Source organism: Schistocerca nitens, unplaced genomic scaffold (assembly GCF_023898315.1).
Source record: "Schistocerca nitens isolate TAMUIC-IGC-003100 unplaced genomic scaffold, iqSchNite1.1 HiC_scaffold_376, whole genome shotgun sequence".
NCBI classification, from domain to species: Eukaryota; Metazoa; Arthropoda; class Insecta; order Orthoptera; family Acrididae; genus Schistocerca; species Schistocerca nitens.
The window spans coordinates 3286617-3305061 of record NW_026045910.1 but is presented as its reverse complement, the minus strand read 5'-3'; the positions used below and the strand labels follow the sequence as shown (position 1 = coordinate 3305061).

The 18445-nt window shown below is 40.1% G+C and overlaps 1 protein-coding gene across 1 annotated transcript in view; it reads right to left on the bottom strand.

The window, feature by feature from the left end:
* Positions 1-2282: 2282 nt before the first annotated feature.
* Positions 2283-18445, bottom strand: part of LOC126229625 (juvenile hormone acid O-methyltransferase-like) — a 63079-nt gene continuing 46916 nt past the window's right edge. The window contains exon 3 of the mRNA XM_049942368.1: positions 2283-2500. Coding sequence (XP_049798325.1) covers positions 2286-2500 — 215 coding nt within the window. The 3' untranslated portion in view covers positions 2283-2285. The remainder of the gene's footprint in view (positions 2501-18445) is intronic.

Genomic DNA, 18445 nt, shown 5'->3' with positions numbered 1-18445 from the left:
TTAAATCCAAAAGATTGTAATTGATAGAGCACAGAACCATCAAGTAAAACCATAATGAATGTGACAGAAGAATTTGTAATTGGAAGTTGACATTTTTTAAGATGCATGTACAAGATTCTAGGACAATATTCAAAGTGGTGAAAAATACTGGAAAATTATTTTCAGGAGAAAGCAAAATGGCTTAACATTATTCATAGCAAAGGAACTTCAGGTCTCGTGAAGCTTAATAATAATAATAATGATAATAATAATAGTAATGAATACCTGTATTCTGTATTATATATTTAGTGTAGTGTGGTCTCATTTGTGTCCTAATTATTTTAAATACTTGCTGTGATACAACAGAGACAACCCTTATATTTTTCTGTTTTAATGTGTCCATTACTTCTGTATAATGTTCTTAGTGAATAGACCATTGTCATTTGCTAATGACACCAGAAATTGCACTAATAGATTTTAAGGAGTTACATTTCAACACCATTTCCAAATATTAAAAACTCATTTATTAAGTCTGCTGTGAATATACAATATAAGAAATAAAATACATTACTGTCTTCATTGTTGAAGTTGAAGTCAAAACTGCATTGTGGCTACTAAATCCAGTAGGCTTACAAAAGTGAGAAAATAACAACTCATAATGATGTTGGGCTCTTAAGATCTTTGCTGATGAACTACAGTCTGATGTCCTCAGCCAAAGGTGAAGGTTGTCCTATAAGACTCATAGAGATTACTTGAATTTAAAGTTTACGTTATCTCAGTACATGCTAGGGATAGCGTGTATAGGAGACAAATAGGGTGTAGCAAAATTAATTTCTTTTTCCAAGAATGGAAAGAGAAATGATACTAATACTGGTAAAAGTATTAACGTACTTTTTCAAATACCGATTGCAACATGCATTGGAAAAATTACTGAAGAACAAACAGGTTTCTGAAAAGGAGAATTCATAGTGACAATATTTTTACTGTTGAATTCAGCTCTACTTCTGGCTAACCAACGTTTGCTTGACGTGTTTGTAGCGACTAAGTGAACGACGCTTCAACTGATTCTTTGTAACATTATTAGGAGCGCACGTCAGACATCCCTCTTAAATGTAGACAGAACAGAAATGCCATAATTCTAACTCTAATCATTGTCATAAAAAGGAGTTGATTACAGCCTACAACTCGGTACTATGTAACAGAAAGTTGGCAAGGAGCATATACGACCAACAAGTTCACAAAAACAGAGAATAAACAGAACGCATAGAAAACATATAAAGGCATAAAGAACACAGCACGCCTGGCGGCTGGGCGTGGAACTGCTCAGAGAGCTGTGATTTGCATGTTAAGAACACTGCACCATACCATACACTACACAACACTGAACTTCGCGTTGGCGCATGGCAGCTAATGAGCAGGTCACAACACTATAATGAAACAGGTAATTTAAAGAAAAGAGATTTCAACGTGGAGACATACCCAGAACATCGACAGACACGTATGTTCCTTTGGGAAGCAATGATACACGAGCAATTAATGCTGAAGACTAAGTAATCATTCAAGAAAGTGAAGACAAACTGAAGAGGGCCAAATGTAAGCTACATGCCTTACCTCTACGTATAATTAAAAGATCTGAACAAATGAAATTAAGTTTATGGCATTCGTAGGCAGAAAATTAGTGAGATCAAAAACCTGCATCAAGAGGCAGAATATTGGAACATATGTATGATTTCCAGTACTTCGGCTGCGACATAACCAATGAAGAGGAAAAATCAAACAAACACCTATCAGATAATACGAGAAACAATTGCAAGAATCCTCAAAGGGAAAGGTAAGAACGAGATACGAATGAAATTTTTTAAAGTAATAGCAGTTTGCACCCTGTATGGAGCAAAATGTTGGGCTCCAAGAAAAGAAAGTTTGCAATTGGAAATATCAGAAATGATATTCCTTAGATCAGGAGTTGGTTGTAGCAGAGAAGGTAAATTATTTACTTAGGGGCAGAATTAGATGTAGAATTTACAATAGGGAAAGCTGCACAGCACAAAAACTAAGGAAGCGAGGTGTTTTGCGTTAGTCGGAGAGCAGGATTCCAATGAGTTGCATACTATACAGCTTTGGGAAGACGATCAGTGTGTAGGATGAAGATGTATTAATAATACCAAAATCTCCTAAACCTAAAAAGCATAAGTTTAGAATAATGTGAAAGACACAGATTACACAAATACCACTACATCTAAAGTACCCTTGACACTCTTCTGTCAGACAGAATACTGAACAGTAAAGTGTTCTCTAGCCGAGCCCGCCTAGGCACCTTGGTGCCTTTGTTCGTCAGTTTTCACGGCGTGCGCTACCAACACGCTGAAATTCCATCGATGCAGGTCTGCTTCCCCGGTACCTATCCCAGGTTTGACGCTGAGTGACCCGTTGGCGTAGCAAGCACTGACTATCCCCTGGAGGTAGTTCTCTCGTACTGCTGCAGGCATTCTCACCGTGAACGGGATCACCGCCTTCAAGGAGTCTGTCAACATAAACGGCATACTGTCATCACACCGAGAGCCTCTGTGGCCAAGGCACGTAAGTCGTGCTAGTCTTAGATGTATATGCGCGGGTATACAGGGCGACTTTCTAACATGCGCAGAAAATTAGATATCATACAGATAATGTGACTGTAGGCTTACTAAGCCTAATAATTGTTGGTAGTCTCGTAAAGTTTGCTGTCGGACCCTAGAAACAACATGACTCGATATTCCGACGCTCCATGTGTCCGCCATCTGCGACGTCTATTCTGAACGTCACATGCTGCCAATGACTTCGATTTTGTGTCTGCTAGAATCGGTCTGTCAGTTATGCCTCTGTCTAGTACATACACCAATATTCAAGGTAGTAGGAGTAAGCCACTAAATTACAGGCCCATATCATTAACGTCAATAAGCAGCAGAAATTCCGGAACAAACATTGTTTTTGAACATTATGAATTACCTCGAAGAAAATGGTCTGTTGACATACGGTCAACACGATTCAGAAAACATTGTCCTTGTGAAACACAAGCTCTTCACTCGCACGAAATGTTGAGTGTTACTGACAAGGGATTTTAAATGGATTCCGTAGTTCTGGATTTCCGAAAGGATTTTGACACTGTACCACACAAGAGGCTTGTAGTGAAATTGCGTGCTTATGAAATATCGTCTCAGTTATGTGAATGGATTCGTGATTTCCTATCAGACAGGTCGCAGTTGGTAGTAACTGACGGAAAGTCATCGAGTAAAACAGAAGTGATTTCTGGCGTTCCCCAAGGTAGTGTTATAGGCCCTTTGATGTTCCTTATCTATATAAACAATTTGGGAGACAATCTGAGCAGCCGTCTTAGGCTGTTTGCAGATGACACTGTCGTTTACCGACTAGTAAAGTCATCAGAAGATCAAAACAAATTGCAAAACCATTTAAAAAAGGTATCTGTATGGAGCGAAAATTGGCAATTGACTCTAAATAACGGAAAGTGTGAGGCCATCCACATGGGTGCTAAAAGGAACCCGCTAAACTAAATCTAAAGGACGCAAATTTAACCAAATATCTCGGAACTACAATTACAAACACCTTAAATTGGAAGGAAGACATAGGCAATGTTGACCAAAGACTGCGTTTTATTGGCAGGGCACTTAGAAAATGTGACAGATCTATTAAAGAGGCTGTCTACATTAAGCTTGTTCATTCCTTTTTTAGAACACTGCTGTGCGGTGTGGGGTTCTTACTAGATAGGACTGATGGGGTATATCGGTAAAGTTCAAAGAAGGGCAACACGTTTTGTATTATCGCGAAATAGGGGAGAAAGTGTCACTGAAATGATACGGGGTTTGTACATCTACATCATCGTGATTACTCTGCTATTCACAACAAAGTGCCTGGCAGAAGGTTTAATGAACCACCTTCAAGCTGTCTCTCTGCCGTTCCACTCTCGAACGGCGCGCGGGAAAAACGAGCACTTATATTTTTCTGTGCGAGCCCTGATTTCTCTTATTTTATCGTGCTTATCATTTCTCCCTTCGTAGGTGGGTGCCAACAGAATGTTTTCGCAATCGGAGGAGAAAACTGGTGATTGTAATTTCATGACAAGATCCCGTCCCAACGAAAAACGCCTTTGTTTTAATGATTACCACTCAAGTTCACATATCATGTCTCCCATATTTCGCGATAATAGAATACGAGGACATCATTAAAACAAAGGCGTTTTTCATTGAGGAGGAACCTTCTCACCAAATTTCAGTCACCAACCAACATTTTGTTGACGCCGGCCTATATAGGGAGAAACGGTCACTATTATAAAATAAGAGAAATCAGAGCTCGCACGGAAGGATATAGATGTTTGTTCCTTCCGCGCGCTATACGAGATTGGAATAATAGAGAACTGTGAAGGTGGTTCGAAGAACCCTCTGCCAGGCACTTAAATGTGACTTGTAGAGTATCCATGTAGATGCAGATGTAGATATAGATATAGTCTGCTCACTCTATGGTGTGAAAGTTGTTACTGTTTGACGGCTGGGCGCCACTAGCGCTCCAGGCGATGGGAAAACAGTCATATGCGCCGTAATATAATGTTTGTTTATAATTATTTTTTACTTAATTAACGAATTAGTTCTTATATTTATGTGTCCCATGCGTTAGTAAATTACGAAGAGACATGGATTATCACGAAATACATTTAAAAACAGCCGAACCACACTGATTCAATGTCAAAAGCTGCAACTTATTCGTGAAAAAATACTTTCGAATATGTATTTGCTGTTTATTCCGCTGAAAGCAAGAGAATATAAACATGTATTTTAAGCACGAGGAGCATATATTTCTGTTGTTGTCTGTTGTTATTAACATAGGTACTTTCCTTAACACTTAAAATTTTTATGGAGTCTAATAATTCGCCCTTTCTTACATTTTACTCGACCATCTAATTCTCCAGTATTTTCGTATATGATATGACCTCTGCTTCAAAAGCGAAGGTGTTGAAGATTCTTGCCGTTTGTGGTCAGATTCAGCAACAATTGTGGAATTGATTTCTTATGTGCTAGGAAACAGTTTTATTCCCTTTGGCAATTTATTATCTCGTCTGCGTGATTTTTCCTTAAGATACATCTGTGGAGGCTTGTTTGGTACGTTAAATAAGGTTCCACATGCACTGTTTTGGCTGAAAGGGCAGCGAACAAAACACCGCTTTGTTTGGTAGATATTCGGCACGTTTCTGCAAATGGTCGGGTCCTCTTGTAATTACTAGAAATTTTTTCTTATTAAAGGAAAACAGCATTATTCAGCAAATGTCTGTACGTTATAAGAGAATCCTAAGTAAGCTGTCCTCTAACGTGTCGTTTTGTATCTCCCAGGATCCTGAAGAAACTAAATAATGACAATTGTGGTTTAATTTTTTACTTATTTTAGTTTTCCATGGCATTACACACACTCCTTGTTGTAAATACAACGTTACAATTCAATTTAAATGTTAGTGTTCGCACTCATCCGATATCCTATTTAGAATTGTCATTTTCTGGCAGCTTGGGGCGCTACTATCGCTGTGTGTAACAAAAAAGACAGAAAGTACCGGACTGTTATGGTTTATAAGAACGAAATTAAGAATAATTATTTTGAGTATCCGTCAACCTAGTATGTGAACTTGTTATTTACTTGCTTTCGTTTTTTCGTAAGCAAGTTCTAAAGTAAAGAAATACCTAAAGGAAAAGGCATTGAAAGGTGTATGGGAAATTCCATCAACTACGTCACAAGCTGAAATTTTCAGGATCATAGATCTATAGATCGTTTACGAATACAAGTGCATTGATTTGTTGCATTTGCCGCATCTGGTATGAATTTAAAGAAATTCCTTAAGATCGTGGGTACTTGTTGGGAATGTTAGTAGTGGCAGAATCGGATCCGCAGCTCGATCGTCCAAATTTCGTGAGTCCAACCACCACGTTGTAAATTTTCATCTCAGTTACTCTGTATGATCATTTTCCAATATAGCTTTAAGTTTATTTTCTTCCTGTCCTTTCTTGGAATAATTTAAAAAGACTGTTTGGTTTAATGTCAGACGAACTAAAGTCAAAACAAAGATATCTTTTTCAGTTACATGTTTCAACAAATATACCTTTTGTTATGAGGGTAGTCAACTGTGTTATAATAAATACAGTGTGAGTCCGGAGGAAAGGTACATGCTTCGAGGGGTGATAGTATAAGATTAGTGATTGTGAACAAAGAACTTCATATGGACCTATGCCCTATTCCGAATGGTTTTAGAGACAGAACACATTTTATATAACTTTTTTACGTTTTCCTTGAATAACTGTAAAATCACACCCTCCAGTGAAAACTATATTAAATTTCTTACAAAAAAGATCCTATTCATTTTTTTCTCTAGATCTAATGGTTTGTGCGAAGAGAGCTCGAGAATGTTGAAAAACTCGCTCGGCGCGCAAATGCTGTAGTTTACGTAGTTTTTGTAGGCCAATTTGAGATAGCTTCCCGACTCACGTATCAAACTGTTCGTCTCAACTTGCTCTACACTACTGTGGTACATTGTAAACAGTGACAAAGGTTTGATAGTAGAGAAAATAAATAACAATGAATATTAAGTGAGTTCTATCTCGGAAACCATTCGGAGTGTAGCTTAAGTTCATATGAAGCTTTTGATTCAGTATCACTAATACTATCACCCCTCAAAGCATGAACTTTTCCTCCTGACTCACCCTGTATATTTCAGACTATCTTTTCTTTGCTTAATCCGTTATCCTATTTCTGTGTTATCGTGTGTATCAACAGACACACGTTAAAAGTTGTTGTTTAACGTGAGAACAGATCATTACACATCTGTAATATGTACTCAAAATTGCGCCATTGTTAAGGAACACCGCAGAATTATCACATTCAGCCGCGATATTCCATCTCTTTTTTGTTACCCATTACGCCAGGAAGTTTATCATTGAGTTCGGCGAGATCTTGTGAAAGCGAAAGCGAATCGTAATTGTTTATATTGGTTCGTAGAATGGTTTTTACAAACAGGAGCGTCTGTAGCGCAATAAACTGCAGCATCAAGAAGAAGAAGGCACTACGTTTGCTTTTTTTAGGTTTCCTAACGACACTAAGATAGTTTATCTACTATTTTCTTGTAACCTACAGATATTTACTGGAGAATGTCATGTTCTTTAAGAACAAAAAATGTGCTAATAAACAGGAGAGGACCTGACCTTTTGCAGAAAGGCGTCGTGGATCCACTCAAAACCGTGAAATTTCCTTCGCTACGCTTCCAGCCAAATCAGTGAATATGGAATATAGGTAACGTGTATGGAATGCAATACCTACATTATTTAACGTAGCCGGCCGGAGTGGCCGTGCGGTTCTAGGCGCTACAGTCTGGAGCCGAGCGACCGCTACGGTCGCAGGTTCGAATCCTGCCTCGGGCATGGATGTGTGTGATGTCCTTAGGTTAGTTAGGTTTAATTAGTTCTAAGTTGTAGGCGACTGATGACCACAGAAGTTAAGTCGCATAGTGCTCAGAGCCAGCCATTTACTATAACTGTAGCTGAAGAAAAAAGCCACAGTCGTGATAATAAAAGAACAAAAGCAATAAAACTATTTCCCAACGCAGAAGAAACCATTTCCCCAATTTTTGGTGCATTTGAGCGACAAAAGGCAAGAATCTTCAACACATTCGCTTTTGAAACAAAAGTAATAACATTTACAAAAATATTTATGTATTAGAAAGTCGAGTGAAGTGCAAGACTGTGCGAAACGCCACCTCCCAAAAAGTTATTGCATGTCAAGGAAAATGCCTGTCATACTGAGAACAGACAACAAAAGAAATATATTCCTGTCACGCGTGAAATATGTTTTTTATATTTTTTGTTGTCAGTGGAGTAAGCTGCAGTTATACACATATTCGAAAGTATTGCTTCATAATTAAGTTGTTGCTAACATCACTGAGTCAGGGATATTAGGCTGTCTTTACATGTATTTCGTGATCATTCATGTCTCTTGATAATTTAATAATGCTTGGAACGAAAAAATTTAATAACTATTTCACTCATTCACTAGAAAAATGATTAAGAACAAACTTTAATTTTATGGCTGCTTTCTCGCCGCTTGGGGCGCTAGTGTCGCATCAACTGTCAGATGAAAACAATTTTCACAGCAGTGGCGCAACAGTATATGTTACACTGTGTTGCTACCGTGGAGGTACCTCAAACACGGAAGTAAAGAAAGAAGGGAGATGACACTATAGACTTACGTTGCATGTTGTTTTTAAGTCAGAGTGGGCGAGGCCTACCACCATTTTAAGTATCCCTAAACATTAGCAGATTACTATTTATGTTCACCTCTTGTTCATTATTTTTGTCGTTTACGTGCAACAACTGTTTTAAATCCTAAAAATTGCTGTGGTTTCATGAATAGGATAGCGTCAGAAAGGCGATTTCGAACGTCTTTCTGTTCTTGAATGCCTCTTTGTACTGGTAATACGACACATTTGGCCTCGTTATTGTAACTTGTTTTTGGTTGATACATTGATATATTTCGAAAAACCAAGAACAGAAGGAAGTGATGTAAGAAGATACTTTCGTAATGCATTTAATTCCGCTTCTGCCGTATCTGTACTGTCTTCAAATAAAGGTGAACTCCGAAAACAATGCTTGTCTGCTTACTGGTACTGCTTCTTCTTTGTTACATTTTCAGCTTTCAACTCTAGTGCACAACATTTTTAATGTCCACGTTTGCAAAAAACTTACCAACGTGTGTTTTGTTAGCCTATAAACGAGTGAAATGAGGAAAGAAACAAGGGACGCAATCGTACCTTGTGCATGTCATCAAACTGAACGATTATTGAAATGTGAAAGAAACAGAACCTCCAAGCAGAATATTTTTATTTTATTAGATTGTCACTGCATTAGTCTCAATTTGAAATCTTACCCATAACGAGTCATTCAAGACGTGGCCAATAAAAGCAGTTTACAGGGTAAAAAAAAGATATAATTTTTTAAACTTCTTTCAGCTTTGTGATTAAGGAAATGGTCTCAAACGCTTAAGACCCCGTAAAATGGGTATTTTGTTTTCATATCTATGTAAGTATTTTTTTGGTAATGATAGCCTAACCTTTGTAAGATGTAGGCCTACCTTCCAACAGTAACTCTGTCAGTTTTTCAGGAGTAACCAGATGTAGCGCAATTGGAATGTATGTCTACTATGATCATCTGGTTGATTTTACATTTGAACTGCATTTTGAGGTTTCCAAAGTATATAAGCCTATACCATGCTTTTTGGTATACCAGTAGTTAGTTAGTTATTTAGTTAGTTTTATGTTTCATGTATCATATACACGCTGAATCGTAATGATGGCTCGTTATATACTGACATCAATTTCTTTTGTAAACATGCCTCCAGGTTGGTCATTTATCGTTTTTTTCGTTTTTTAATTAAAGACAGACAGATATTAGTCAGTAATTACTAGCCACCACCACTTACACATTACTGTAATAGATGACCTTCTGCAGAAGAAAAGGTTTTTAATTTCAAATTTTACTTTGCTGTCTGTCTGGCATTTTATATCAATGGGTAAGTGATCATAACTTTTGATTGCAGCGTGTCGAACCTCTGTTTGTGCTGCAGAAAATCTTGATGTGGTGTAATGAATGTCATTTTGTCTTCTTCTGCTGTTGTAATTATGTACTTCATTGTTACTGTTGAAGTGTAGTGGAGTTACAACAAACTACATGAGTGAATAACTGAACTTTGAAATGGGTAGACTTCTACTCACATGCGGAGTAGATTGCAGGCACGTCGAAAAGAATGCTTACATAAGTTTCCAGCAAAGTCTTCTTCAGCACACATACACGTTCACACAATCATAGACACAAAACTTACACACACATGAACGCTGTCTCCTGACGTTCTAGCCAGACTCTTTTCTAAAGGGGGAGGAAAGGTGAACAACGAAGAGTTATCAAAAATGGTTCAAATGGCTCTGAGCACTATGGGACTTAACATCTATGGTCATCAGTCCCCTAGAACTTAGAACTACTTAAACCTAACTAACCTAAGGACAACACACAACACCCAGTCATCTCGAGGCAGAGAAAATCCCTGACCCCGCCGGGAATCGAACCCGGGCGTGGGAAGCGAGAACGCTACCGCACGACCACGAGCTGCGGACGAAGAGTTATCGGCTGGAGGACTTTAGGGTATGAGATACTGCCCCGACAATCAACACGGTTACGTAGCCGTGCAGGGACGAGACCGTTGATATTATGCAGTGTGGTTCGGACGTCGGAGGGTTTGCGATTTGGAAGACGATGAAAAACACAGAGCAGAAGAGAAAGAATGGACACTGAGTAAAGGAATGCAAAGCTAAGGTCAAATTTCAGAAATAAAACCACTACAGTAAAAGTAAAGAGAGCAGCTACAATTCATGAACACAAAAGAAAATATTGCTTGAACGGCTCCACTTACTTAAATTTTAGATTACAATCGGATCGGTTAGTACAAAGGTAAACAACGCAAGGTGGCAATTTTGATGAAGCAACTACGTTTCCATACATTCAAAGCCCCCAACACGGTCGAAACTGGGCTGGGCACGTTAGAGTACCGTCACGGAGAAGTATCACCGCCGTGAACTTAATGTTTTGGTCTACTCAAGATGGCGGACGTTGGCTTCACGTTTGTGACGTAATGACAACTCCCTTCTTTTTTTACCTCCATGAGTATCGTCTATGAATATTATCTTTGGCGTGTGAATTTCACTTGTCCAGAATCACACGGAAGTAGCCAGTAATAAAGAAGCCACAAACCATTTACTGCAAGACTTACCAACTGGATTAAGATTAAGATTTAACAGTCATTATTCGTTATGCTGGTTCTGACGCTGCTATTAATGTACCTTCCTACACACGATTATGAGGAATGATGTACATACCGATATAAATGTCTTGTGTATTCACTATTATTAGAGCTAAAGACGGAGACATAATAAAAATTCATCACTTAAGGCTACTTCATTCATATTTCTACCAAAGATACGCATGAAATAGTCCCCAGAAAATAAGTAATAGAATTTTTTATTAACCTGGCACTTCCACATTCTCAGAAGAGACGCTGTTACTGACAAGTCCCGCCGAGAACTGATACCACAGAACACCATATTATGGGAAGTCCAAGGGCTATGTTAAGATGTGGAAACGGAACAACAGCTGCGCTCGTAGTGGGCCGGCAGTGAACTTTGAATAGAGGAAAAAAGGTGCGAAAATCTGTATTCTTGCTTTGCGAAATTGGAGTATTAGATGACAATATTTTCCACTTATACTTTGTGGATGGGGCTGGTAGTCAGGCGCTAACGTGTGTTCCTAGAAACGTACTTGTTACCTTGCAAAGTAATAGCTTCGAGAAATATTAATCAAAAAATGAAATTAACTTTTCTTAGCTGGGGTTAACAGTGGCGTAAAATTTTGTAAATGAAATCGTGGGCACATTTCGACTGAAGAAATTATTTATTTGTAAAACTCAGTATTCAGTTTCGCACATGTGGCCATTATCATGTGAAAATAATTGTGCTTTTCCATACGTCAAAACTTAAAATTCATCTGACAAGCCGTGACGCCGAAGTTGCTTTCATTGCATTGTGTTCCCGATGACAGCCTTTTTACGTACATTGGACCCTTTGATTATTTGCATTGCAAATTTTGCTCGTATTGTGCCTAATTTTTGCTTACACCCGTAATATTGCGTGGGGTAAAATATTCCATATTTGTTTTTGTTCCATATAAAGTAGCTGCTGTTTTCGTCGCATGGTAGTCTGCGGACTCATGCATATTTGTTATTGCTTTCGAATACGTATGTGAACTGCTAGATTTAAATGCATTATAAGTATGTTGCTCATATTGTACGTTATTTTTATTCGAATCTGTTTTCATACTTAATCATATTTCTGCAGCTATATACAATATCTGCAAGCCACTGTATAGTGTATGGCGGAGGGTGCCCTGTACAACTACTATTCATTTCCTTTCCTGTTCCACTCACACAATGAGGAAGGATAAAATGACTGTCTGTATGACTCCCTATAGTCCCTAATTTCTCTTATGTTCGTGGTCATTTCGCGAAACGTACATTGGCGGCAGTAGGATATTTGTGTAGCAATTTTAAAATGGCAATTCCTAAATTTTTTCAACAGTGTTTCACAAAAAGAACGTCGTTTTCCCTCTACTGATTCCCATTTGAATTCACAAAGCATCTCCGTAATACTCGTGTGTCGATCGAAGCTACCAGTACCGAATCTAGCACCCCGCCTCTGAATTGCTTCGATGTCTTCCTTCAACCTGACCTGCTGGAAATCCCAAACACTTCCATTTGGCTTTGTAATGTTACGTCTAGATATTTAATCGATGGCATTGTGTCAAGCAGCATACATCTAATGCTGTATTCGAATATTACGAGATTTTTTCTCCTACTCATCTGCATTGACGTACATTTGTCTTCATTTAAAGCAAGCTGCCATTCATTACAGAACTAGAAATTCTGCCTAAGTCATCTTGTATCCTCCCACAGTCACTATATGTCGACCTCTTCCCGTATACCACAGCGTGATAAGAAGACTGCTGCTCACATGGTCCGCCAGATGATTTATGTACCAGGTGCAGAAGTATGAACCTGAAATTTGGTTGCAATAATTACACATCTGCTGTTTGAAACTGACAAACAATATTTTATTCAAAATAATCTCCAGTGCTATTTATACATTTATACATTTCTCCCACCTCTCCGGCAGGCTATGAATGCCACGCCAAGAAAACAGTTCTTCTTTTGCAGCGAACAAGTCCGCGAGCCATTTTCATACATTTTCATACTATTGAAGCGTTGTTCAGCGAGAGCGTGTCCCAGCGGTGCAAATAGATGATAATCGGACGGAGTCTGGAGAATAAGCCGCATGCCTTAGTACTTCCCAATCTAACGCCTCGATCTATATCTGACGCGTTTTGCTGTGTGTGATGGCTCGTTGTCATGGTGCAATATGGCTTTGTGTTGCCTTTTTCCTTATTCCGGTCGTTTTTCACGAAATGCTCGATTTAAATCGATTATTATTTGCTGTTGGAAGAGATCAGTGTTAACGATTTCACCAAATTTTAGCAGCTCATAATAGATGACGTCCTTCTGATACCACCAAACACAGAGCATATTCTTCTTTCCAAAGTGATTTGGTCTTGCAGTAGATATCGATGGTTTTCCTGGATTCGCCCATAATTTACCACGCTTAGGCTCCTCAAAAGATTTTCATCATCTGTCATTATTCGATGGAGAAACGACTTTTTTTTTTGTATCTGGCGAGCAGCATTTCACAAGTGGTCTTTCGATTTCAAAAATGGTTCAAATGGCTCTGAGCACTATGCGACTTAACTTCTGTGGTCATCAGTCGCCTAGAACTTAGAACTAATTAAACCTAACTAACCTAAGGACATCACACACACCCATGCCCGAGGCAGGATTCGAACCTGCGACCGTAGCGGTCACGCGGTTCCAGACTGAAGCGCCTTTAACCGCACGGCCACACCGGCCGGCAGGTCTTTCGATTTGCTAGCTGTCCTTCATTCAGTTCTTGTGGAGCCCATTTTCTCACTTTCTGCACCTTTCCCATAGGTTTCAACCGAAGAGAAACGGCTTTCTGCGCCACATTCAATTGTTCCGCGAGTTCCTATTGAGTTTGAGTATCATCTTCATCCAATAAAGCCTGCAATTCGTTGTCTTCGAACTTCGGCAGTTTCCCGCGCTCTTCGTTTCTCACATTAAAATCACCATTTTTGAATTTTTTGAACCACTCGAAACACTATGTTATCCCAAGAGCATGTTCGCCGAAAGCTTCGACAAGCATTCGATGGGTTTCTGCAGTGTTTTTCTTCAGATGATAACAGAAGACTAATGCTGTCTACAAATCGTAGTTCATAGGTACAAAACTCGACGTGTTTACGGGCTTGAAACAGATATTGATATGTGGAACTTGGGTTACTGTGTGTTGACATTCGTCGTCAGCCGTTACAGGAAGCAGATGGCGCTGCAGACGCGGTCTCACGGACCCTACACCAGGGCCGGCCAGAAATTCTGCACGCGTGCGGTGCTCCTGCACATGTGCAACTTCCGGGTCACAGCGTGCACGCCGCAGCCGTCAGCGTTCATGTAGTGCATGTTTCTACGCACAGATGTCGCTTTATCCACTTGCTGAGGTACTCTGTACCGGCGCATTCTAGTCCTCTTTCCACAGCTTGCAAGCCAACCATGGGAAGGTATTTCGCTTATTAAACATTTAAAATACTGTCACAGTCTACTCCTTGAGGCGTCTACTTTTATGTTAACAGTTTAACCCAGTAAGACAGTTAACAACCGTGGGTTTTTATTAAGGCAGCTTGACTGACGGCACGTAAATACGCGTAATGTTTTTGATCTAGTATTTAAGAAGGAGCGCACTTAGCGACTTCCAACGAACCTTAGTCATGATTTCAAATAACATTAAACCAATGCAATTACACCCACATAATTTCTGTCTCGCTGACCTCTGAACAGAATGACAACCGCAGACCTCTCGATGATCACCTGTACCATTATTGCTATATCTTTCATCAGTTCCGTCTGAAATCTGCGTAATAACCGACAATTAGATGAATGTTGTTTTATCGACTTCAACTGAGCGTAGCCCTTCACACATTTAAAAAAAAAACCCTAAATGTATGTATACAACAATCGGTTTAATGACCAATTTTCCTGATAATAATGTAACATGGAGCAGAATGAGGCAATAATGCACAGTTAGTAAACACTAATTTTTAATTATGAAAGGAATAAATCCAAACACGTTTATCACTGATCATGCGAAATGATATAGTTAATGTCGGGCACAAAAGCGCGGCTCATTGACAAACGCAAGTAATTGCGGGAGATTTTCATCACTGATGCTTGATTGAAACGACCGAGAGCATAGATCCGCCGTCCTTTGCTTTTTCACAGTACCTGCCATTTCTCAGTTCTTCTCTGTTAAGGTTACGGTCACCAGGGGTAAACGAGACTGGGTATGTTGCGCTCGTGCTTGTACCACATAAACAGGGATGAGGAGCCGACGACGTTCATTTAGGACACATGTCTAATAACAGATGTCGCTGTCGCTCGCTGTCGCACACGTGCGCACATGTGCAGCACTTCTGCACGTCTGCACACTGTGCAGCGTTTGGCCGGCCCTGCCCTACACTAACGGCTAGCACCGTCTATAGGGAAATTCCGGATTCACACCTCTACAATTGTTACACATAGATTAATAGCACTCCTGACGATACTCTTGTCTCTCATTGATACTTGCTGTCGAGGACAACGTACTGGGTTCCATTACTTAACGAGTCTTCGATCCGGTAACATATCTGGGAGCCTATTCCGTATGCTCGTACCTTTGTTAACAGTCTGCTATGGGGCACTATGTCAAACGCTTCTCTGAAATCTATGAATATGCTATCTTCTTGTTGCCCTTCATCCAAGCTTCGCAGGATATCCCGTGAGAAAAGGACAAACTGAGTTTCTCAATTGAAGACATAAAGTCTGCAAATGAGTCCGCAATCATTTTATTGCACTTTATTTGTAAAGGTCCGTGTTGGCCACATAACTTTTATAATTCACAGTACCGGTTTCGGCAAGTACTATCTTTAAATCATAAAATATTCTGATCTAGGTATCAATGTCAAAATCTATACATGTAGGTACACAGTAAGTGTTCCTACTATATGCCTACATACACTGATTTTGACGTCCATACCTACATCAGAATATTTTATGATCTGAAGATGTCAGTACCTGACACCGGCAATTGTGAGCTGTAAAAGTTGTGCGATCAAGACAGACCTTCACAAATAAAGCTGAGTTTCACTCGATTGATGCTTTGACAGTCCGTGCTCATTTGTGGACAGGAACTTTTCTGTGTCAAGGGTATTTATTATATTAAGACTGAAGATGTGTTCAACAATTCTGCAGCAAAACCATGTTAAAGATATTGGTCAGTAATTTTGCAGGTCTGTTCTTTTACCATTCTATTATACAGGAGTCACCTGACTATTCCCTAGTTGGTTGGGTCTTGCAATGAGCGATTGATTCACGATAAAAACACTGTGCAACCCAGTTAAAATATCACTTTTTGTGTCCCGTTGCGACGCATACGTTTGGCATTTGGCTCAAAAGTGACAATAGCCTTCTTCTGTGATGGTGGACGAGTTACACTATTGGAAGGTCGTCATACCCCTCCTACCCACATTTCACCCCTTCTTTTGAGGCATCTGCGATGGAGGTGAGAATAGCGACACCCAGGGTTGAAATCAGTCGCTTTTCTTGTGGGTAGACGAGAAAAACATTTCAGACACACTGCCGCTCAGAATCCACACGAAAAGGCCCCAGGAGGTGGCACCAGTGTTTAAGAAGGGTAGCAGGAGTAATCCATCTAACTACAGACCTATATCATTGACGTCGGTTTGCAGTAGGGTTTTGGAGCATATACTGTATTCAAACATTATGAATCACCTCGAAGGGAACGATCTATTGATACGTAATCAGCATGGTTTCAGAAAACATCGTTCTTGTGCAACGCAGTTAGCTCTTTATTCGCACGAAGTAATGGCCGCTATCGACAGGGGATCTCAAGTTGATTCCGTATTTCTAGATTTCCGGAAAGCTTTTGACACCGTTCCTCACAAGCGACTTCTAATCAAGCTGAGGGCCTATGGGGTATCGTCTCAGTTGTGCGACTGGATTCGTGATTTCCTGTCAGGGAGGTCGCAGTTCGTAGTAATAGACGGCAAATCATCGAGTAAAACTGAAGTGATATCAAGTGTTCCCCAGGGAAGCGTCCTGGGACCTCTGCTGTTCTTGATCTATATAAATGACCTGGGTGACAATCTGAGCAGTTCTCTTAGGTTGTTCGCAGATGATGCTGTAATTTACCGTCTAGTAAGGTCATCCGAAGACCAGTATCAGTTGCAAAGCGATTTAGAAAAGATTGCTGTATGGTGTGGCAGGTGGCAGTTGACGCTAAATAACGAAAAGTGTGAGGTGATCCACATGAGTTCCAAAAGAAATCCGTTGGAATTCGATTACTCGATAAATAGTACAATTCTCAAGGCTGTCAATTCAACTAAGTACCTGGGTGTTAAAATTACGAACAACTTCAGTTGGAAAGACCACATAGATAATATTGTGGGGAAGGCGAGCCAAAGGTTGCGTTTCATTGGCAGGACACTTAGAAGATGCAACAAGTCCACTAAAGAGACAGCTTACACTACACTCGTTCGTCCTCTGTTAGAATATTGCTGCGCGGTGTGGGATTCTTACCAGGTGAGATTGACGGAGGACATCAAAAGGGTGCAGAAAAGGGCAGCTCGTTTTGTATTATCACGTAGTAGGGGAGAGAGTGTGGCAAATATGATACGCGAATTGGGATGGAAGTCATTACAGCAAAGACGTTTCTCGTCGCGGCGAGATCTATTTACGAAATTTCAGTCACCAACTTTCTCTTCCGAATGCGAAAATATTTTGTTGAGCCCAACCTACACAGGTAGGAATGATCATCAAAATAAAATAAGAGAAATCAGAGCTCGAACAGAAAGGTTTAGGTGTTCGTTTTTCCCGCGCGCTGTTCGGGAGTGGAATGGTAGAGAGATAGTATGATTGTGGTTCGACGAACCCTCTGCCAAGCACTTAAATGTGAATTGCAGAGTATTCATGTAGATGTAGATGTAGATAGTATGATTGTGGTTCGATGAACCCTCTGCCAAGCACTTAAATGTGAATTGCAGAGTAGTCATGTAGATGTAGATGTAGATGTAGATGTAGAGGTGGCATACAGGGCATCAGTGAAACACCTGTTCACTCGAGGCATTGACTCCCAGAGATATCGCGGTCGAAAACGACAGTTTGCAGTGTGATGAGCAACAGAAGGGTGTTCTTGACAAATTTGACATTGCTGACCATCCCTGCCCTCCCCCCAGGATGATTCAATCCTACTCTAAGGACATCTTGGGGGCTGCAACCCCATTGAACGTCATCTAACTGCTTTGGAGTGTAGTGCGATTGCAGTGTTTGCTCTGGCATACAGGATGGAACCACTAGGGACAGTTCAAAACAATTCAACGAAATTCGGACATGATCCGAAGCAGTGTAGGGTGTTTAAGCTTTTTCAGACGTATTTCGAGACCTCCAGCGGCGTTATCACAGGGGGATGCAGTATCAACAAATGCGTGAATAAAGCAGCAAAGACTCCCTCAAAGACGCCCCCCCCCCCTCCAATTCAGAACAGAAACACCCTCAGTAACACCCATACACATTTGTTGAGTGTTTTAAAAATGTACCTGTCAGAGCCTTCGACCACTGTTCAGCAGAGTGGTGCTGCTTTGCTGTTCTATCGCCTGAGGGCAGACAACCCTTTCGT